This window comes from Myotis nattereri (genome assembly GCF_964212035.1).
Source record: "Myotis nattereri genome assembly, chromosome: 3".
In the NCBI taxonomy this organism is placed as follows: Eukaryota; Metazoa; Chordata; class Mammalia; order Chiroptera; family Vespertilionidae; genus Myotis; species Myotis nattereri.
The window spans coordinates 148,088,665-148,112,742 of NC_138077.1; the positions used below are offsets into that span (position 1 = coordinate 148,088,665).

Genomic DNA, 24,078 nt, shown 5'->3' on the forward strand with positions numbered 1-24,078 from the left:
GCTAGACTTTTGAGAGTGTAAAATCTATAAAATGGGATTCTCAGAAACAGTTGTACCAGCCAAATATTATAAGAAGTGCTTATTTGGGGTGCTTTAAATTATAACAGGAAAGGAATCAATATTTCAGCAAATCTATATTTAAAAGCTTGGACTTGATATGTCTTTAGTGATCTGAGTTAAAGCAAAGTAAATCAAGACACCTCAATAAAGGTGATATAGTAAGAAAATGTCAATTTAATCATTTACTTTAGCAGGCAAGCAATTTGTAAACATTCAGTAGCGGCAGCATCCAAGTTACAAACAATTTAAAAAGAAACCAAGATTAGTGATTATAGTTTTTGTTTCCCTTTCCCCAAAAGAAAAAAAAAGATTTGGAAATGAATGACTTAAAACACTACAAACATTGAACATTCAGTTATGTCTTCTATCAGCCTTCTATGCATCCTCTCTGTGTTTTATTTTTAAAGATGTGTCTACTCCTAAAACGCATTATTTTGCAATAACTTGTACGTGAGCATTTGCAATCTAGGAAGTTGTTCCTGCACATGGATGTGCACGTATTATCTCAGTTTAAATCCCATTTGCAAAAGGAACATTTGTGTCTTGATTCAATGCTTCTTTGACTTCGAGTGGCAGGGTGTCAAAAAGGTGATCTTCCACAACAAGCCCGCTTTTCTTGAGCAGGCGACACTGGCCCAGCTGGGCTGGCAGGCGGTCCAAGCAGTTGCCCTTCAGCTCCAGCTGGGTGAGCTGGGAGAGCTGACCAATTTTGTCTGGGAGGGAGGAGATGCAATTTTGCCCCAGATTCAAAGTCCTCAACTTCACGCATTTAAACAATTGTTTTGGCAGGAGGTCCACTTTGTTCCCAGTGATATGCAAATGCTGCAGGTTCTGAAGCAATCCTATTTCTATTGGAATCATGGAAATGTTGTTGTAGCTTACATCTAAGCATCTGAGTTTCTGTAAACTAAACACTGCCACTGGTAAGGATTCGAGCTTGTTGTTGGAGAAATAAAGTGACTCCAAGTTTTTGACATGGGTAATGGAGGGAGGAATGGTAACAATTTTATTATGCCATAATTTCAAACAAGTCAGTCGTTTTAGATGCTGGAAACTGATGATTTCTTCAATTGTGCGTATGTTGTTTGATTTTAAATCCAGTTCCTGTAAATTAGAAAGGCTGAAAATTGCATGTGGAATTCTCTCTAGCTCACAGTTCTGGAGCTCGAGCTCGGCGACATTCATCATTTTCTTAAGGCTGTTCAGTACCAAGAGTTTAGTGCCGTCATTATGAATGACTAACTTTGTAAGATGTGGAGCCACATCTGTGATGTTGGAGGGAACTTTGGTCAAATTGCTCTTCACGTTGAGAATCTTAAGGTGCCGCAACTCTCGGAGAGATTCAAGTCCTATCATCTTATTGTTTTCAGAGTTCAAATTGCCTATCAAGTACAACTCTCGAAGGTTTTTGAGCAAATAGACCCAGGCAGGAATTTCAGCCACATCGGTGAACTTCACATGAAGGCATCTCAAGTGATCTCGGAGAAAGCTAAACGCAGTCTGTTCCACTTTTGCAGGGCAGTGGCAGAGGTGAAGTTCTTGGAGATTAGTCATTTGAGAAATCTTAGCAGGAATTTTAGCTTCTGGAATCAGTTCAAGTTTGAGTACATCTAGGTCTGTGAGGTCAAAGACAGCATCGGGCACTCCCGACAGCATAAACAGATGCAGCTCCTGCTTGTCCTGGGCATTGCGTGACACATGCTGCCTGAGTTTTTCAAATGTCCACTCATGGTTCAAACTAATTTCCCTAAGTTTATTTTCACTGACTTCTGACAAGAACACACCGAAACGCTTGGAATACAGCTGGTCGTACTGGTCTACCATGTGCAGAAGGAACGCGAAATCATTTTTGACATCTGGAATGTCGCTGAAACTGCTCTCTTCTCGGACTTTTTCAAAAGAATATTCCTTCAAAGGTATCCTGAATAACCAGAAGAGAGTGTAGAGGCAGATAAAACCATACACACAAATAATGGATATGTAACTGATGAGCAGCTTTTTCAGCATATAAGCCATGTTGTGGGTGCACTCAAAAACCTCATAACCGGTCAGGTGCTCAACTTTCGGCTTGCAGACGTGTTCAAAGCTGATAGCATTGACGAAGTTTGCTGTATAGCAGAGGATAAAAATGAACTTGGCAGTTTTGATAACTGTTTGGACCACATAGAGTTTATAGATCAAGTCACTGTCTTCCACGTGGGCACGGAACTTCCTCACTTTCTCAAACAGGGCCTTGGCCTGTTCTCCGTCTTTTTTATCCAGGATGGTCATGCTGGGGACTTCAACCACGGGCTTCTCGGCTGAAAATTTGAAGCCAGTTTTGTTGATCATCGGGGTACTGGCGCTGGGGCTCCCTTCATCGCTGCTGGTGGACACATGCTTTGGTAGAGTCTGGGCACCTGTTATTCTCTGCTTGTTCTCCTCCGAGTCTTCACACGCCGTCTCAGACAATGCTTTTGTAGTCCAAGGAGATTCAAAGCACTTTCCTAATATTGAAACAAAATGTTCTACTTTCGAGCATGTTTTGGGATATTTGAACCAAAAGTTGCTACTGACCATGAGAATAATAGTATGTATAAGAGCAAGGTATGGAAAGTACTTAGAATACCACGGAAGGGCCAGATGGTAACACATTTGATTAATAAATACATATTGCTGAAAATCCAGGTTTGTTTTCCGGCCTGTTGGATCTCTCTTCTCTTTCTTCGCCTCCTGATTTGGAGCTGTGGAATCTGGGTGAGGATATCTGGCTCTGAGAGGTATGTCAGGTGTCACAGCAGATGTGTCAAAGGAAATGTCACTTGTCACCCGCTCATGTTGGTCTTGGTCAGTGGTTGCTTCCATCTTCGGGATATTGGTGGTAACGTCGACATTTCCTGGTGGTGTCTGTGCCTTTGAATTTACAGGAGATGGCAATACTGGCAAGCAGACCACCTGATCTTTGGTAAGTTGCATGGTTCCTGCAAAGATGGCTACCATCAGCATAACGACAGCCAGGTAATCCATAAACACGTCCCACCATGGTTTCAGGATTCGGTAAGTTGGTTGAATGTCATTAAGCGAAGCAACTTCCGCAAGGGTAAACATTCCTAGAAGACAAGCAAACAAAAGGCATGATTACAGCGATGCATGTGAGAAAAACCTTTCACTTGCTCCAAACTAAGTTTTCTTATCCTTTTATCCAAGACAGGTACGGTAGAAAATGAACTTAAAAGGAAGATCACTGCCCTGACCAGTTTGGCTCAGTGGATAGAGCATCAGCCTGCGGACTCAAGGGTCCCAGGTTTGATTCTGGTCAAGGGCATGCAGGAGGCAGCTGATTGATGTTTCTCTCTCATCGATGTGTCTGGCTCTGTATCCCTCTCCCTTCCTCTCTGTAAAAAATCAATAAAATATATTTTTTTTTAAAAAGGAAGATCACTGAGAAAAATAGTGGTTTGTTGTACCAGTTCTTTTCTCCTATTTCACAAGGATAAAAAAAGGGGGGGGGGGGGGAGAGAAACTAAGATGGCAGCATAGGTAAACACTGGGAAATTGCTGCCTCCCACAACAACTTCAAAAATACAACGAAATGACAAAACAGACAACATCCAGAACTACAGGAAGGCTGGCTGAGTGGAAATTCTACAACTAGAAGAAAAGAGAAAAGCACACTGAGGCTCAGAGGAGCTGCGGAAGTAAAGTGCAAAGGTACGGATGCTCAAGCATGCACGTGTGCGCGCGTGGAAAGGGGCTGGTACCTGAGGATGCGCTGTCTTTTTGAATCGGGAGGGAGTCACAAGCTCCCGACTGCTCTGAACTCCGGTTCTGGGAAGTCTCTGGGGACCCAGGACTCATACGGGGAGAAAATGGACTGTCTGGCAGCAGGCAGAACTCTGAACTTGAGGGCGGCTTTCCCTCAGAGGTGCTTGCAGCAATTATCGGGACACTGAGACATGCGGCCCCTTAGGGTAGGGCTGAGGATCAGCCATAGCTACTTGCTCCACCCTGTTGATTCCCTGAGACCCTGCCCCACCCAAGCTGCGGCAGAGGCTTTTGCATATGAATGCCCTGGCCCTTTGCAACCTGAAAATTACCTAACAAATTGCAGCTGGGCCAGACAGACCCACAACTTCCAAGAGAAGGCCCAAGGTCCCACAGCAGCTTGCATTGCTTCACAGCTGGGCCTCATCAGGGCACCTCCAAACTCCAAAAAAGGAAGGGGAATCTGCAGTTCTCTTCGTAGCTCCTGCTGGGTAACCTCAGGCAGAGGCTAAATTAGCACCTCCTTAGATCCAAGAGCCAGTGTACCCAGTGGTCAGAGGGAGACCATCCAGATTACAACTCCTCAGATCCATAAGGGACACACTCAGGGCGCAGACTCAGTGAGCACCAAAGCCCCACTGAAGCAAGTCTTGCCCCAGAAGGGTGTCTTTAGCACAGAAGTTCTCCCACTGCAGACACAGCTGATTCTCACTGCCAACTGGCCTGGAGGTCATTTCCTCCCAGTGATCCTACAACAATCAAGGCATAACTACAACAAGACTGTGCACAAAGCCCACAAGGGGGAACACCAAGAGTGTCCACCTCAGGTAACTGGGGAGGCTGAGCCACTGGGCCCTACAGGACACCTAGCACACAAAACCACTCTACCAACACAGGGAAGCATAAAAAATGCGGAGACAAAGAAACAGGTCACAAATGACAGAAATGGAGGAAAGCAAACGACTGGATATAGAGTTCAAAACCATGTTTATAAGGTTTTTCAAGAATTTTATGGAAACCGCCGATAAATTTAGTGAGACCCTGGAGGATATGAAAAAGACCAACTAGAAATTAAGCATACACTGACTGAAATAAAGAATAATATACAGAGATCCAATAGCAGACAAGAGGATCCCAAGAATCAAGTCAAAGATTTGAAATATGAAGAAACAAAAAATACCCAAACAAAAAAGAAAAAAGAAAAAAGATTCCAAAAATATGAAGATAGTGTAAGGAGCCTCTGGGACAACTTCAAGCGTACCAACATCAGAATTATAGGGGTACCAGAAGAAGAGAGAGGGCAAGATATTGAAAACCTATTTGAAGAAATAATGACAGAAAACTTCCCCTACCTGATCAAAGAAATAGACTTACAAGTCCAGGAAGTGCAGAGAACCCCAAACAAAAGGAACCCAAAGAGGACCACACCAAGACACATCATAATTAAAATGCCAAGAGCAAAAGACAAAGAGAGAATCTTAAAAGCAGCAAGAGAAACACAGTCAGTTACCTACAAGGGAGTACCCATACGACTGTCAGCTGATTTCTCTACAGAAACCATGCAGGCCAGAAGGGAGTGGCAAGAAATATTCAAAGTGATGAATACCAAGAACCTACAACCAAGATTACTTTATCCAGCAAAGCTATCATTCAAAATTGAAGGTCAGATAAAGAGCTTCACAGATAAGGAAAAGCTAAAGGAGTTCATCACCACCAAACCAGCATTATATGAAATGCTGAAAGGTATTCTTTAAGAAGAGGAAGAAGAAAAAGGAACTCTTACCATTTGCCACAGTATGGATGGAACTGGAGAGCGGATAAATACCACATGATCTCACTCATTTGTGGAATATAATGAACAACATAAACTGATGAACAAGGACTGATCCAGAGACGGAGAGGCATTGATTGGACTGTCGGGCCTTGGAGGGAAGGTAGGGGAGGGTGGGGGTAAGGGGGGAAGATCAACCAAAGGACTTATATGCAAGCATATAGGCCTAACCAATGGACATGGACAGCGGGGGGGGGGGGGGGGGGTGAGGTAGGGGGCAACGTGGGGATAAGGACACATATGTAATATCTTAATCAATAAAAAATATATTTAAAAAAAAAAAGGGCGGGGAGGGAGTAAACTGCCTTCTAGGTAAGAAATAATGATAGTCTGCTCAAGGTCCATGGTGGTTAGAGTAGAAAGCTGGGGGTAGAAATTGGAGAGCTATTTTTTTTTTTAGGAGACAGAATTGGAAGACCTGTAACTTACTGGACCTTGGAGAAGGATATGAGAACAGGACGGTATCTGTTGTGGACTGGACTGATTTAAGGTTGAGACTGAAGTTCTGAGGTAGAGGGGTGGGGTGATTTCTACTGTACAACCCAGAATGAATTGTCTGTAGATACCAGCAAACTCTGGATAGCCTGTGTACCAGTCCCAGACCTACCACATACAAATGGTGTGATTCTCTAAGCCTTATCTTTTTCATCTGTAACAAGGGGATGATAACTGCTAAGGGTTGCTGGAAAGCTTAAATTAAGACATGATTGTAAAGCTCTTAGCACAACCTCTGGCCACAAGTATTTGTTAGCTCTTTACATTAGCTCCTACCACCCTGGTGGAAATGTCCCACGGATGGCTGAAATTAAGGGAGTGTAAGAGGATTCTTAGTCTATATACTTGAGATTTATCAATATATGCAGCTGAAACTCTGGCCCTTGTGGCACCAATGGAAAACATGTGGAATGAGAAGAGGGCCAAAAACACAGGTGGGCAGGAATGATCAGTGATGGCACTAAGTCAGGACTAATGAGACCTTTAATCCCTGCCAAAGCTGATGACCCCAGCAGTAAGGAAGAGAATCCTGGTGCCAGGACACTAAAAAATGTGGGCGCCATTTACTAACGGCTGCCAGCATTACAGTCCTGAAACTGGTTATACAAATAACATGGTACAGGGACAATCATTCAGGAAGTAACCAAGAAAAACATAATGCTTATAGTGACAAGTAATGGGACTGGGCTTCTGTAATCACAGACGGAAAACAAATTATATCTTATTGAATTTGAAAATTTCAACTTCTTGAAAAACAACATTACCCCATTCTGCTTTCTCAGGAAGTTCTCAGGTTCCAATAATCATATGAAAAAGGATTTACTAGTATATAACTAATATAAAACAAAAAGTTAAAAAGCAAGGAGAGTACCCAAGATTCTGGGAATGCACTTATTTTTTGAATAAAGGACAGAAGATAGATTATTATCTATGCATGAAAAAGTTGCCCCAAGTGCCATGTAGAAAAGAATTCTGAGGCTGACGCTGGCTTCAATGGGAAACAGCATTATGACTGATTACTGGTGTCTCTCCTGGAATGACAAAATGGAGAGTGGTGGCATTAGCACTTTTATTCTGCTTGTTCTATTTTATATTATGCCTTATTTTCTCTGAAACTTTCCCATACAACTAGTACTTTGCAGAGCAGGTGCATAGTATCTATATATATAAAGAGGAAATATGCACATTAGGCCAGGACGCAGTAATGGGTCAAGACCAGACAGGAGGAGGTTGCGTGTGCTGGTGAGGCCTGGAGCGGAGACAGAGACAGGGGGGCCAGTGAGCTGCTGTGCCCCGGCTTGGGCTGCGCCCCCACCCCCCCACCCCGGAGACAGAGCAGACACGGACAGGGACGGGGGGCGGGGAGGGGGGGGGGCGTGCTGTTCCACAGCCTCCATGGCCGAGCGCAGACCCCGAGAAGAGACGGTGGGCCTGCCTCTTGTGGAAGCAGTGCAGCTCCCTCCCGTTTCCCGTGGTTGCCAGCGGCTCGCTTCTGCCTCCTGCGGAAGCCACACGGCTCCCGTGGAAGCAGCGTGGCTCCTGGCGATGCGCTGTGGTTCCCACCAGCTCCTGCGGAAGCGGTGGGTGGCCTACTGCGCGTGGTATCACGCGATGGGCTACTAGTTTCTTAATAAAAGACAACAAACATCTTTTTCATTATAATAGCAATTCTGATGTTATCTTTTTTAAGTGAAATATCTTTTATGTACTCAGGTAAGCACAAACCCAAGAACTCTGAACACATCTCAACTACTGAGTTGTACTTACATTTTCAGACTTCAGGGCTTATGTGTGAAATGCCTGGCACCCAGTCTTTGTAAGAAATTACTATAGAGGTGGAACAAAGAAAAGAAATACGTGTACCTCAGTGGAGTAAGTGGCAGATAACATCCCCACAGGAATCTTGCTTATGAGTGGGAACGTAAGCAGGAAGCAAGGCTATTAGAATGCATGGTGGGCCAATTTAAATGAGGAAGAGTTCTACCACATGCCATGTGAGCTTGTTAGTCCCTATCTAGAAGTACAACACTGCACGCAGCCAGAGGTTACAGAATAGTTTCTTGCTTCATGTACAGAAACTGGAGAACACACCTCACACTGGTGTATTCCTTGCAAAAAAGAAAACTTCATATGGTCACACCAGGAACCACAGTTTTAAAGGTCCGTCAATATGGATGCTGGAAAAAATAGACTGGGGGGAGGAGGGGCACATATTTCTTTCTAATGGGATTTTTCTTCACTCTTCAAATAGCTGTACTGGACTCTAGAGAAGCCAAGGTGTTTGGGTTGGAGGCTGAGGGAACAGGGAATTTTCAAAGTCACTGTACTGAGAATGTTGGTTACTTATTTATTAAGCCTTGATTTACAACTAGTTTCTCTGCCTCCAGCCTTGAACCCACCTTCCACCTGCTGCTGGTCCTTTGATGAAAACCCCTCTCCTCTCCAGACTCTGCTCTAGGTTGGTAACTTCTAGTTTTTCCAACCAGCCATTCTTCCTACATATTGTTTCCTCTACCTGGAACACTCCCTTTCCTCTCTCCTCTCTGAGGCTACCAGATTTCTGTCGCTTCTCCCAGGAAGCCCTCCCTGATCCCCTGTCTGGGTGAGGTGCTTCTCTGCAGCTCCACCCATCACAGCCCTTATCACTCTGTGGTAGAACCACTCTGTCTGACCCCTACTAGATGACAAATTCAATGAGGGCAGGGACCATGTTCCTCTTCTTTATTGCTATGTAGCAATGCCTGACACAACTGATGAAAGAATGCATGAACTCCTGGCAATCATATTCAGCATTATCATCATCATTATCAACATTCCTCAAGAACATTTATTAACTATCTCCATAGGGTATTGGGCAGAATTTTCTTAAACTTCATTGCCCCCCAAAAGCAACCTAGGCCCACACAAGAATAAAAACTCTGAGCTAGGCCTCAGAATAAAAACAAATAGCTAAAGGACCCCGCAGCAGAGACATTGTGGGGTCCCGTAACCAGTGACACTGTACAGCTGTCAAAGCTTTGATGGTGGTTTTCAAACACTTCACATTCAGGACAGGCTTTGTTTCCAGGGGAGAGAGGAGGAGGGCCGACCACTTTCCCAGAGGAAGAAGAAAGAGGTAAAAGACGGGGGCAGAGAACACAGTAGTAGAGTACTGTAACTTCTCACCAAACCCCCAACGGTTGCCAGCTCAGCCCCCCGCTTCCCAAAGGTGTCAAGAGCCGAACAACAGAGCCCAGCTTCTGAAGACCTCGGCCTAAGGGGGGCCCCTCTTCCAGCATGCTGTCTATTCTGCACTCCCCACCAAGGGTGCGTGCCCCTGCCAACTCCTCCAGCCCAATCCCTTTCTTCTTTCTGCCCAACTCTTACTTATTCTTCAAGTTCCAGCTCAAGCACTGCCTCCTTCTCCAAGCTCCTATCAATCCATCTAGTAATAACCTGTTCCAATGTTGTCTCCTCAGTGAGATCTGGAGCCCCTGGGAGCAGACACCATGTCTTAATGCCTTTGTATACACCATGCCCTACTCTCCCCTGGAAAACAGAGAGTGATGGTGATCTGCTGTAATGCTTAGCTTTGAGGACACAAAGAAAAAAAAGCAGCTATCATTTATCATCTTCCTTCTATGTAACAACCACTGTAAAAGGAACTTTACATCTAATATAATCTCCTGCTTTTGTGCATTCTGCATTTCTGAAAATGAATGTATTAAAGGTTAATTTTAGGTTTGGGGCTGAGGGAATGGTCCTATTTCCCAAACGCCATGCAATATTATAAAATCCACCAGAACTCCTAAAATTAAAAGGACAGATAATACCAAGTGCTGGCCAGGCTGCAGAGCAATCAGAACTCTTAAACCAGAACTCTTAAATTCTTAAATGCCGCGACCCTTTAATACAGTTCCTCATGTTGTGGTGACCCCCAACCATAAAATTATTTTCATTGCTACTTCATAATGTAATTTTGCTACTGTTATGAATCGGAATGTAATTATATATGTATTTTCTGATGGTCTTAGGCGACCCCTGTGAAAGGGTTGTTCGACCCCCAAAGTGGTCGTGACCCACAGGTTGAGAACCACTGTTTAAACACTGATGGTGAGAGAGTGTGAACTGGTGTAACCATATCAGGAAACTTTGGTGTCAGTATCTACTAAAATTGCACATATGCATATTCTATGACCCAGCAGTTTTACTGTGAAGTATAGACCCATGAGAAATACATATACTAATCAAGCATTCCCAGTAACACCGTTTGCTACAGCCCTAAACCGGAAGCTATCCAAATGCCCATCAACAGTAGAATAGAAAATAAAATGTGGAATATTCACAAAATGGAATATCGGGCAGCAATGAGACTCAATGATCTGGTTACATGCACATGGGTGTGTTCCTTTTATAAAATACCTTTGCCTCACCCCCATCCCAAGGTACATTCAGGCTAGCTGGGGTCACAGGTCAGGGAGTCTGTGCTCGTCCTCTGGTGGCCTCCCTCTGCTGTCTATCTCTCCAGCCTGAGAGAAGAGGACCACTCTCTCTGGAGGACAAGGAACTGAAGCTGACGCAGAACGAGGCGCGGAGGTATGCATGGACAAGGTTCAAAAGCTCCGGCTGCTCGCAGGTGAATATATTCAGATGGAACGCAAGTGGAACTCTGCCTGAATTCCATCTGACCTTCACAACATTACTCGAAGCTGCCACAGTGTTATTACCTTCCCTTGACAGATAAATAGGCTTGCTGGAGTTAAGCTGTGGAAGTCAAATAATTAGTGGTGGGGTCTGGACTTAAAATCTCATTTAAGGCCAAACGACATGTTCTTTCTACCAGACTATACTGCGTCTCTTCTTTACTTGTCATGTTAGCAGTGCTTTAAGTTTGCAAATTACTTTCCTACAAAATATCTCAACGTATTCTCACAATAACTGAATGAACAAGGCGTTATCATTGCCCAATAGTATGAGGAGACCTGAGGCACAAAACAGCTTAAATGACCTTCCTGAGCTAATTAAGCGAGAGAGTGAACAGAACCTTTCGTCTCCCTGTCTTTTTCTCTACCACACAGTCATACAGTGGGTGTTCTGTTGATTAAGGGTTGGCTGTTGAAGGACTGACCTTCTCATGTAATGCTTAGCTTTGAGGACACAAGGAAATTAAGTTATATAATCATCACCTTCCCCAGGACAACCTTTCATGACATTCACTCAGAACTCAAGAAAACCATGAGCTGGTTGCCACGGCGGGGAATACGGAAGCGATGCAGCCTAGCCCTTGCCCTCAGCAAGCCCCGCAGTCTCATGGGAGGTGAAAAGCAGTTCAGCGTGCTACTTCAACATGGTAAGAAAGTCGCTCTGGCCTGGTTAATGCCAAGCGCACGAGAGGCATAGGACTGGGCAAACCAATGTCTGCATTTGGTAACTGGGAGGGTTTCACAGAGAGATGGTTTCTAAGCTGACACCTGAAGGAGGGGGATCTTTATGGGGTCATGGGGAAGGTAAGGAATACAATTTTGGCAGAAAAAAATGGCAAGTGCCAAGGCATAGAGTCAGGAAAGAAATTATGTGTTACAGAAACTGAGTGAATTAGGCTTTACTGTTGCCCAGTAGTATGAAGAGACCTGAGGCACAAACAGCTTAAATGACCTCCCTAAGCTAATTAGCTGAGAGCGCGAACAGAACCTTTCACCTCCCAGTCTTTTTCTCTGTCACACAGTCATCCAATGGAAGTTCTAATGTTGCCACACTATATTAGTGTAGTATGCCCTTGTACAGATAACACATTTTGTGGGTACATCAATAGATAGAAACATGGATGATTTACCTGCAGTCTTAAGGAAGTGCTGGGGGGGCGGGCGCCCTAAGGCAGGAAACCAGTACTTTTCTGCAATGTCAGCCACTGACAAGCTCTTATCTCTAACAAGGGACTTCAATTAATGTGTGCTATCCTATTTGACTCACCAAAAGCTGGGTAAAAACTTCCTACCTCCCAGGGCGTGTTTCAATCATCAGCGGAATTAAAAACACAGTAGCACTTTGAAAATAAAAGTTGCTTTTGTATGAGTGCATGTATGAAGTATATTACATATATCCATATACCATAGTATATTAAGTATGTTATGATCCTCAAGTGACTTTCTAACATGAAAGTCAAGGGGAGAGCAGACCAGTATTTAGCTTTCCAAATCCTGTTGGACCTATTTCGTGAATCAGGCCCCACAATGACTATAAATGGTTATCTGGGTATCTTTTTATTTATTTTGTTAACTTGAGGAAGGCACACTTAGTATATATTAGCTGCAGACATTCTTTGGGTTCTCCTTTATAATATGTCTGTTGCAGAGAACTTAAAGAATTATGTTACCAGGAAGTAGATTTCACATTCTATGGCACATGTGAAAACCAGCTTAATTTTCTTGCAGGCAAACATTTTTCAAGGAAGTCAAGGATGCTTTTTATACTAGACCTGAAAGGGGGAAGTTACTGGACTTTGGCTGGCCAAGGATGAATCAGAAGATCAGAGATTGAATCTAAATTCTTTTATGATATATAATTCTGTTTTCTTATCACAAAGTATGGCCATTAATAATGGAATAAACCAATAACCAACAGCCAAGTTCAAAATCTGATGCTATGATGGTTGGATAACCCCATGAATATACTAAAGACACACTTTTATGGTATATCCATTATCCAAATGAAGCTGTTAAAAGTTTAAAAGCTAGATGTTAATCTTTATTTTACTGCTTAAACTGCCTTTTCAACAGAAATAGGATAGTGAAAGTAGATAGGGCTTGTAGATATTCATGCCAGACTACATGCTAAATTTTAATATGTTTTTAAACGATTGCTTTGTTGTTATAATTATATTGAACCGGTTCTGAAAGATTTTTTTTTAGCATTTTACTTATCCTCACTGAGTATGCATGCCTCATCTATAAAATCTTGACAACACTCACCTTACAAGGTCATGTATTGAGAACACCTAGTTCATGCTCTGACACAAAGTAGACCCCCCTGAAGATGTTTGCTGAATTCTGATGGCAGAAAAAGAATCTCTGAGGAGAAAAGCAAGCCATTTTAATCAGTCTTTAACTGATGAATAGGCCAATTTATTGAATTTTCAACTAACATGTAGCACTATGTTCATAGAAGTAATCCTGAAATAAATGGTTGACAATGAAACTGTGTATTTAATTTCATTAATTCTTTCAAAAATATTTCAGTTAAAATTACGGTTTTTCAGGATGTGGCAAATTATACTAGAAAGAGGAGAGAACTTCTGATGCCAAAGAGACTTGGATTCAAATCTCTTTGCTCACGTTTACTAGCAGTATAAATCTGGGTAACTTAGTGTCCATTAGAAAACATATTGAGTTTATTGAGATGCAGCAAAATTCTAGAATCTAAACAGAAAAATATGATCACTTATTTTAAAACTTAAAAAAAAAATTAGTCCCAGCTGCACTAGGAGGTTGCTTTTAATAACCCAATTTTAAAAAGGAAGTGAAAAATGGCTTTGAAATGTTATTTAAAGAAAAGAGTTTAGGGTATAAAGAAGCAAATAGCTTGATTAAACAATCTAATACATAAATTTTTCCACATAGGTATGTGTTCCCTACTCAATCAATTTTCACTTTCTAAAATTGGCCTTTTAGGACAAACTGAGCAAATGGGAGAAGACCCAAGAGATTGGTGAGGATCAAATTCTCAAATCCTTCACTGAGTAAGCCAAAGGAGAACAAACTCATAAAAAGGTAATAAATTACATCATCCCTATAAATAACCCTTTCTCAACATTCAATATATACATACGCATAAACACATTACACACACACATGCACACACACACACACACGTATGTGCATACATACCCACCATAGTCAATTCAGATACTAATAATTCATATGGTAAAAAAACAAATGCTTCAGATGCAAAATTAGAAAGAATGATTCAGCTTTTCCCAAAAGAGCTCTGTACTACTGGTATTATATAAGTATTAGCAGTTATGGATATTATAATTATGCAAGGTGTTCTATAGCTGATATAATTCTATATACACATGAAATAATTCACTAGTATTATTCCTTTTGAAAGATTATGATAAAAAAATTGTACTTTAAAAATAGCTTTCTTCTAAAACTACTCTGGTTTAGATACCTCAAAAATAATGGAAAAAATGGTTAGACAAAAACACCCCAGATTTTACAAAGCACTCATCATAAAATCTACCAAAAGCAGATTTCACGTTGGGCAAAATGCACCCATTTTGCTAATCTTTAAAAGCTTTTTATAAATCCATTCAACACCCGAAAGTAGAGGACGATAGCAAATTCAGAACTTGTGAAATATAAAAATAGCTTTACACAAAAGTATATTTTAGTGTTTGTATTTTAGTACCTATTTGGGGGTTCTCCCCTAGATTATTGCTATTCATGGAGCAAATTTACCTCAAAGCTAAGGAATAGAACTGTAAATACATTTCAGTAGAACTAAGACAGAACAGCTTGGGAATTAATAGAAATGTGTTAATACACTGTTGCGAATGTTCTTGCTTTTTCTCCTGAATTTTAAAAGTGATGGCCCACATTTCAGAACTAGAAAATGATACCCTGTTCATGAAACAATACAAAAGAGCCTCTATATCAATGGCTTCCACGTTTTATTCCACATACCAAAGTTTCTTGTATAAGTTATACTAGCATTCTCTTACCATGAACTCAGGCCAACAAAATTTCACAAATGCTCCAGTACCTACATATCTCATTTAGTGTAACCCCTGCTAGAAACTTCATTTCCTTCCACAAATATTTACTGAGTATCCTCAATGTGCTAGATACAGGTTCTAGAAATAAGATAAGGAATAATAATAATAATAATAATAATAATAATAATAATAATAAAAAATCATAGCTGTCCTTACTGGGAAGCAGCCTAGAGGAAATATTCAGACGGAGATAATAGGCAATGGTCTGATTAGCCCCTAAAAAGAGAGCCAGCAGCTAACGGACCTTATTCAAGGCTTCAGAGAAGCCCTAGCTGGTTTGACTCAGTGGATAGAGCCTTGGCCTACAGACCAAAGGGTCCCGGGTTCTAGCTAGGGCCCTGGTCAGGGCACGTGCAGGAGGCAACCAATCGATGTGTTTCTCTTACATCGATGTTTCTCTCTCTTCCACTCTCTCTAAAAGATCAATGGGAAAATATCCTCAGGTGAGGGTTAAAAAAAACAACAACACCCAAAAAACAAACAAGGCTTCAGAGACGCCACCCCAAATTCACAGGGAAGCCTTGGGTCAGCCCTTTACAATCCCAACTATCTTCAACCAGTTTTCGAGGCAGCTAGTGGAACTTGTAAGAGGAGCTTTGCATTTCTAAATTCCCTGCTTCTTTCCATCTGTATGATAAACATCTTAGATCAAAACTTAGACCATTTTCCTTTTTCTCTAGAGTATGACTGGCACAGGTCTGAAATTGGGCTAAAAAAAGTGAACCGGAATGGAGCTCCCTGACATCCTAAGCAACTTCCCATGGTCCCGGGGAGTTTGCCACATTCTCTTCCCGTGGATATACATCTGCTCTGCATACGCACCACCAAGAGCCCCGCAGTCCTTATTCCTGGTTTGTAAAGATTGCTAGAAAGCACCTGAGTACCTTGCCCTGGTGCTCATCTTACTAACCCTCAAAAAACTTCTCAGAGTTAGGAAGAGATACTCAGATATCGAAACAATATACCTTGGATAAGTAGCAAATTTCGTTAAAAAGTCTCCTAATACCTGGCAGATGTTAGGAGATCCTAGCCTAGGACCGAAAACAAATGCAGAGTTAGACAATGGCTGCTCCAGAGCTTTGCCGAACTGAGCCCCCCATCTGCCTGTCTCCCTTTCTCCCTCCACCTGGATATAAATTTCTAACCTAAAAGGAGGAGAGTTTCTTTTATCTGCATCTGCATGTCCCAGGGCCTGGCAAAGGACAAGCACTTAATAAAGGTCTGTAAGAGAATAAATCTCCCAGACCTATAACAGCATTCTAGGAGAATGTGCAGAAGGCACTGAACTTGTGAGCCAAATACTGTCACTATCAATTACAGTGACATATAAGGTCACTATTAATTATGCCAAAATCAAAATGATCAGCTCTGACAGGCATTCTTCAATGTCCAGACGGACAATGCTATACAACTCTTTGAAATAAGTTATTCTGAAGGAAACTCATTCTAATAGACCATCTGCATGCAGTTTGGCTCACAATGAAACATTCTACCAGAAAACAAAAAGACAAAGGTAAGTTTGGGCACACCCTCACAAGAAGATAAGACCACGATCTGACCAGCACCATTCTAGCACACAGCCAGGTGACTGTGTGTGTGTGTGTGTGTGGGGGGGGGGGGGCGCGCTTCAGAGAGGCAGATTCCCTGCAACAGGGAAGCTGCCAGAGCCTCGGGCCTTCCTTCTCCTTGTCCTCGTGGAGTTTCTTGCCCTTTCGCAAAAGTTCTGACCGTATCTAGCTCTGTGTGCACAGTTTATTGGAGTCAATAAACACTTAAATCAGAATACCGTATCCAAGTGTTGAGCAAGTGCCCAGAACCTGGTAAGTGCTCAATAAATTTGGCTGCTGCTATTATTCATTGCGTTGAAGAAGCCGTTTTATATACAAGAACCGGGTAAAAACTCTTCTTGACCACTTGGTGCTAAGAGAAGTTTGTCTTTTGTGATGTACTGTGATAAAGAGCCATGGAATCCAGATGTTCTCCACTTACTTTTGGCTTCCAAGACATTCAACTAAATTTTATGCAGACATTATAAGCCTAACCCTTAGCCTGAGCCTTCATTTAGTTATTCACTTACTCATCCCTCCATCCATAAAATATATACCGTATACTCAAGTGTAAACACGATGCAAATTCCTGGAGAAAACCCAATGAGCAAACTGAGACGCATTTCCTTTCTCACAGACTGCACAGTGTCGGAAATATTCATGAACTGAACATATAAAATAATCATCTGAGAAGAGGTGCCAAGAAGAAGGACAGGCAGAGGCAGATTAGCTGTGCAATGGAAGATTCAACTTCAGGACCTTCCTCTTGCAAAGGCCCCCTTCAAGGCCCTGCACCACACATTGTGTTAGTTATTAGGGATGCATAATTGAAGATAACTCATCTTGCCCATCATAGACTTCACCAAACCTTTGCTATGAAGCCATCAAGCTTTTCAACAAATATTTTGCTTAGGTAATATAATGGGGACTGAAAATATATACGTAGGAGAGCGAGATAGATACAGTCCTTGCCCTACCAGGGCATAAAGATCTTCCCATGCTTATCTTAAGTATTCTGGAAAGGGTGGGACATGAACCACTATTCTGCCCAGAATCACTTAGGGTAAATAGTCCTAATACATCCTAATCTAAAGTGACAGCAAAGTAGGTGTATGAATGCCAAGAACACTGTGATAGCTGAGACGAGCAATATGCAATAAAAGCAAACATAAAATTCAGTTTCTGAGCTGAAAAACTTTAGAGAGTGACAAATGCTAAATGAGGTGGAACGCCAGGATAAGGTATAACTGGGACTCTTCTAGGAAAACTGGGAGGTAACATCACCCTAAGTATAGGCCACATGAGCTAGAACTTTCTGATGCCATTGTATAAGATTGATATATAAACACAAGTCTACATTTTTTAAGGCAAGTAATATGTAGACACATTCTATCTTAGCTATTTCACAGCTATAATTGGTACAAAGTAGATGATGTCTCAGTAAAGACATCCTTTTTTTTTTTCTGGTTAATCTTCATCCAAGGATATTTTTCCATTGATTATTTTTTTTTTTTTTTAGAGAGAGCGGGAGAAGGAAAGACAGAGAGAAACATCAATGTGAGAGATACACATTGATTGGTTGCCTCCTGCACATGCCCCAACTAGGGCCTGGACCAGAGAGGAGCCTACAACCAAGGTATGTGCCCTTGACTGGAATTGAACCTGGGAACTTTTGGTCTGCAGGCTGACTCTCTATCCACTAAGCCAAACCAGCTAGGGCAGTATATACAGTCTTTTCTATTTTCTGACTGGGGCTGACCTTTGATCATGCATGCATCTTACAATTATTTTTTAATAAGAAATTTAGAATTAAAAGCAACAAAACCATTTCCCACACCTTTCCACATCAGGAGGAAACGGTAATATTAGCACTGTACAAAGTGGGAAACTGCTGAAGCTGCTCACAGCCGAGTGTGTTTATTTACACATTTAAGAGTGAAGAACACAAGATGGCAGGAAGTAAATAATTCCCCTGAGAGAGAGAATAGGTCAACACTGCCTTTCAAAGATGGTGACAAAATGATACCAAAAGTTGTACTGAATGTGAAAATATATAAATGACAAGAAAGCATAGGGCAGTGGTTCTCAACCTTCTGGCCCTTTAAATACAGTTCCTCATGTTGTGACCCAACCATAAAATTATTTTCGTTGCTACTTCATAACTGTAATGTTGCTACTGTTATGAATCGTAATGTAAATATCTGATATGCAGGATGGTCTTAGGCGACCCCTGTGAAAAGGTCGTTCGACCGCCAAAGGGGTCACGACTCACAGGTTGAGAACCTCTGGCATAGGGGAAAATTCCATTCTACAGACATTAGTCTAGAGATGTGCTCAGGTATCTGGTGGCCACCAATGTTTACCACAAATAAATTAGTTGAGGATAAGAGCTATAAATTGCCCTGGGTGGCATACTCTGGGAAGGAAAAAAAGTAGGAGATGTTGAATCCTATTACCTACATAGGGCAACTGCTGAAACCTTCAGGAGTAGGTCCAGATGGGTTAAAAAAACTCATTTTCTCCCAATATCACTTTGTAATCAACAGAGTTTTTTGTTCCTGTGATAAAGACTATTTAGTTTCCCCCAGAAACCATTCTACCGTTCCCCTTTTGGGGAATAGACACCTGCTACCATCACCACCCATTTTATATGGGAGCCCTGTTGCCCAACTAGAGATAACATTTCCCAGCCTCATTGCCACCAGGTATGGCCAAGTAACTAAGCTGGGCCAACAGGATGTGAGAAGAAGTGACTGTTCATGCCTGGCAACCTTTGTAAGCTCAGGCTACTTGATCTGGCTTCTTTTCTTTTTTTTTCCTGCTGGCAAAAATGGGGAAGCAGGCACAACCTTAGAAACTACATGTGAGGCCTGCCAGTCTGTGGCGGCTCCCTTCTGGACTTTTATATGAGAAAGAAATATTGATCTTATTTAATCCATTTTACTTGGGAGTTTCTGTTACAGCAGTGTAACTGGTACATAATAAAAGTTTGAAGTAAAAATGCCTCTTTCATTCAGAGAAAGACAAATGCCATGCGATTTAACCTATATGAAGAATCTAAAGAACAATATAAACAAACAAACAAAATTGAAACAGACTCAGATACAAAGAACAGCCTTATGGTTGCTAGAGTTGAAGGGGGTTTAGAGAACTGGGTGAAAAAGGTGAAGGGATTGAGAAGTACAGATTGGTAGTTATAAAAAAGTCATGAGGATGTTAAGTACAGCATAGTGAATACAGTCAATGATGTATATATATAAAAGCCTAAGCGGCTGTTAGAACCAGCCGGTAGCTATGATGTGCATTGACCACCAGGGGGCAGACACTCAATGCAGGAGCTGCCCCCTCGTGGTCAGTGCGCCCCCACAGCCAACTTCTCGTGGCCGGCCAACCTCCTGCAGTCCCTCCCCAGAGCTGGCTGGCCCCGATCGGCCTCAATCGCCGGCCAGGCTGAGGGACCATACCTGTGCACACATTTGTGCATCAGGCCTCTAGTATTATAACTACGTATGGTGCCAGGTGAGTATTGGAAATATCGAGGGGAACACTTTATAAAGTATATGACTGTCTAACCACTATGCTGTCTAAAACTAATACAAAAGAAAAACAATGCCTATCCTGGCTGGCATAGCTCAGTGGCTGAGTGTCGACTTCTGAACCAGGAGGTCACAGTTCGATGCCTGGTCAGAACACAGGCCCGGGTTGCAGGCTAAATCCCCTGTGTGGGGTGTGTAGAAAGCAACTGATCAATGATTCTCTCATCAAGATGTTTCTATCTCTCTCTCCCTCTCCCTTCCTCTCTGAAATCAATAAAAATATATTTTAAAAAAATGCCTGTTATGGATTTGGATAGACTCATTTTGTCAATCCTAACCTATAAGGCAAGAATATTCATCACTACTGAAGACTTATAATGAAAAATATAAACATAAAATAAATACCTAATATTAACAAATACATTAATCAAAACAATACATTATAGTTTACTACTACAGATAATAAATTAATGTACTTTTATTATCAGTAACATAAGTAAAAGTGATATAATAACTCTTAAAAAAACTTAAAGGTAACACCTGTGACAGACAAAATACGACTGACAATTAAGGAGATGATCTTATTCAGGCTGTTACCACAAGAAAATTCATTAATGAGGGCTGTGTCAAAGACAAGGAAGGGGCCTGGACTTTCATAGGGGCAAGTAAATAAGGGGTTCATCTGAGAGGCTTATGGGAGGCAGGACGGATGGACATGGGTCTTATCTCAGAATGTCTGAGAGCAAGGTACTACTCTCTGGTTTCCCAGAACACAAACGGGTAGGGGTCAAGAAAAGTGCCACATTGTCAGATCCAGTTAAGAATGGGGTAATAAGGCACCTCTGGATGGTTTGAAGGAGGGGGGCAATGAGTTCAGTGTTCTAATGTAGGAAGAATTCTATCCAGAATATGGAAGAGGGACTGGAGACAGGAAAGACCAGAGGAAGGGAAATGAATGAGAAAGGTACATCAATCAAGATGACTTCCAGGTAAGTTCAATTTTTCAGCTTGAAAGATTAGAATAGCTATAATAAATTTAAGTAAAGACGCCCAGTAGTCAGTTGAATCTGAAGAGGGAGGGTCTAGGCTGGAATGACACATTTATGCCTACTCAGGAAAGGGAAGGAAGATGAGATTATCCAAGGAGAGACCTACAGAGAGAAAGGTCAAAGAATCCTGGGGATTCTCAGGGAACAGGAAAGAAGAAAAGAATTCAGGAAAGAAAAGAGAGAAGAAAGAAAGGGTCCAAGGAGGAGAAAGAGAGCTCTGTCCTGGAAACCAGAGGCCAACACTTAAGGAAGAGTGGTGAGCAGTATCACAAGCTAGTCAAGGAAGTGAAGGCGTCGAGCAACGGCAGCTATGTCACTCAAGACTTCAGCCCAAACACTGAGAGGAAAAGCATGGCGTGCTGTGGGCCAAGATTAAGCGGCAAAGGGAATGTTCATTTCCTGAAACTTGGCTGGGGAGAAAAACGAAGCAAAAGCAAGGAGGAGAGGCAGGTTTGGTGGCAGGGTATGCTTCAGGGTGGGAAAGGAGTGGGGAGGTGGAAGTTGAAAACAGCAGGGTGAGAAAGAGGTATTTTTCATGTGATTGTTTCTTATTTTGAGCATGAAGTTCAATACAGCAAACACACTTCTACTAGCTCAAGTATGTGGCACGCTGTTATTACTAAAGGTACCGAGATGGAAGAACTCTTAATCCTACAGAAATTCTTAAACAGAGGTTGGATATATATTGTTTGCTTTTTTTCCCCTTCAGTAAGTTGGTAAATATTAACCTTGCTAACCACCATAGTACTTATCCGGTCATAAAACTTTAAAGGGTCCTTTTTTTGGGGGAAAGGCTAGATAAGTTCTTTTTTAAAAGGTGCCTTGCAAAAATAACCCTACAGCGCATATAACCGTGAAAAGAAAACACAGCACATGGACACGTGAGTGTATGTTCAAGTAATCCACACAGTGTCAGGCTCTCTCAACCACTGAAACTCCCCCTTGTAGGTAAAGCATTAAAATAACTGAGAGGTGCCTTAGCCGGTTTGGCTCAGTGGATAAAGGGTCAGCCTGAGGACTGAAGGGTTCTGTGTTCGATTCCAGTCAAGGGCATATGCCTGAGTTTCGGGCTCGATCCCCAGTAGGGAGTGTGCAGGAGGCAGCCAATCAATGATTCTCTCTTATATTGATGTTTCTATCTCTCTTTCCCCTCTCCCTTCCTCTCTGAAATCGATAAAAATATATTTTAAAAAATAATAAATAAAAGAACTGAGGGGAAGACGGTGGGAAAAGAAATACTTATTATTCCTAAGGAGAGTGTTGGTGACCTGAAGCAGCTTAACTGCCTTCTCATTTCCTTGGTGTCGTATGGAGGGGAAAGATGAGGTAGGGAGGAGAGGTGGCATGTGTTGCTGGTGTCTTTAACTGGGAACTTCAGCCTGTACCTCATCATTCAACACAGACTACTGCAAATACACAGAAGGAGACAGGAAGAAAACTATCCCTTATTGAGTAACCAAGCACTCACATACTGGAGCTCATTAAATTGTCACATCCTCCCTGAGCAGCGGCATTACGGTTCTGTTTTTTTAATCCTCATCCGAGGATATGTTTATTGATTTTAGAGAGAGGTAGGGGGAGAAAAAGAAACATCGATGTGAGAGAGACATCAATCGGATGCCTCCGTATGTACCCTGATGGAGGATCAAACCCACAACCTGGGTATGTGCCCTGACCGGGGATTGAACCCACAACCTTTTTGGTGTTCTGGACAACACTCCAACTGAGCCAGGCAGCTGGGCTTGCTGTCCTGGTTTTATTGAGAGAAGTTTAGAAAGTATGAGTTTGACCAAGATCATGCAGTTAAAATACGGTAACCCAGGATTCAAACCCAGAACTGACTGACCTTCCAAGCCCATACCTGCTCTGTTCAGCTTGTTTTAAAGATTAGTTCAAATTAAATTGAATCTCCCCCCACCAAATATTATGAATTATTAGAAAAAACCCTTAGGCAAAGGAGATAAAACCTTGGTGTTTAAAAGCTGAGCCTCAGGACACAAGGAGCAAAGTCTAAAAGTGAAATCAATTTACAACCTGACTACCATTTAATAACAGGATTACCTAATGCCTTTATCATCAGCTCAGTTTTAAAAGCACTTGCACGGATTCCAACTAACCCGATCCCTACAAACTGCTGAGAGGGAAAAAAAAAAAGTATCAACTTCTTTTTTTTTAAACCAAGGAACTGTTGCGACAAGGAAATGGCACAGCTGAGATTAGAACTGGATTACTGTATAACACCAAGTGTGCTATAGTCTCACCATGTCACTTATTTCAGAAGGAGTTGTTAATGAAGACTGACCAAACATTCAGTATAAACTCTTCTTTAAACTTAGGTGGTGAACATTTCCTGTTTGTTCTGAATTCATTCATTATAAACTGTAACTGTAATTGTTACAGAGTAAATAAACTGGGCCAACCAGTTTGTAAGCGCACAATATGTACTGAGTACCCACTGTGGACAGAGTAGTGCCATAGCTACTTTAGGAATCAAGGAGGGGCTAAGGGACTTAAATCAGAGCTAAGATTCCTGCTCAGTGAGGGCGTGGGCCGTATTTACTATACTCTCACAATTCTACTTACCACCATGGACACTTCCATACACATTCGCTGCCTCTAAATTAGGAATGAAACTAATTGGCATTAGAGAAAATGCATTATTTTAAATTATAAAGCCATTGGTTATAGAATCAAACCCTCCGATGTTGCATCCTAGTATCCTACATCTCATGGTTACCTTCCATAAACTATGGCATGTGAGGAGATAGTGTGTTGCTTAAATAAATAACTCGGGATTTTATTCACTAATAACACAGTCACAAGCAGAAGTAAAACCAGAACTGAATTGCACAAGAAGCAGAACTGAGACAGCAATCCCACCGATATAATACAGGCCTCCCTTCAATCAGAGACGGTCATCAATCTCATATAGCACTTCTTGCCCAGTAAAATCTGCTCTAATTGGTTTCTCTCTGCTGTTGTTGAAAAACACAGGGAATGAGCTAGCCCAGGCAGCATCATGGGAATTTCACTCACACGCTCACACGCTCACATGCTCACA

At 41.9% G+C, this 24,078-nt stretch overlaps 1 protein-coding gene across 1 annotated transcript in view; it reads right to left on the reverse strand.

Moving 5' to 3' along the window:
* Positions 1-214: 214 nt before the first annotated feature.
* Positions 215-24,078, reverse strand: part of LRRC8D (leucine rich repeat containing 8 VRAC subunit D) — a 92,598-nt gene continuing 68,734 nt past the window's right edge. The window contains exon 2 of the mRNA XM_081087769.1: positions 215-3,149. Within this exon, the coding sequence (XP_080943895.1) occupies positions 571-3,147 (2,577 nt within the window). The 5' untranslated portion in view covers positions 3,148-3,149 and the 3' untranslated portion in view covers positions 215-570. The remainder of the gene's footprint in view (positions 3,150-24,078) is intronic.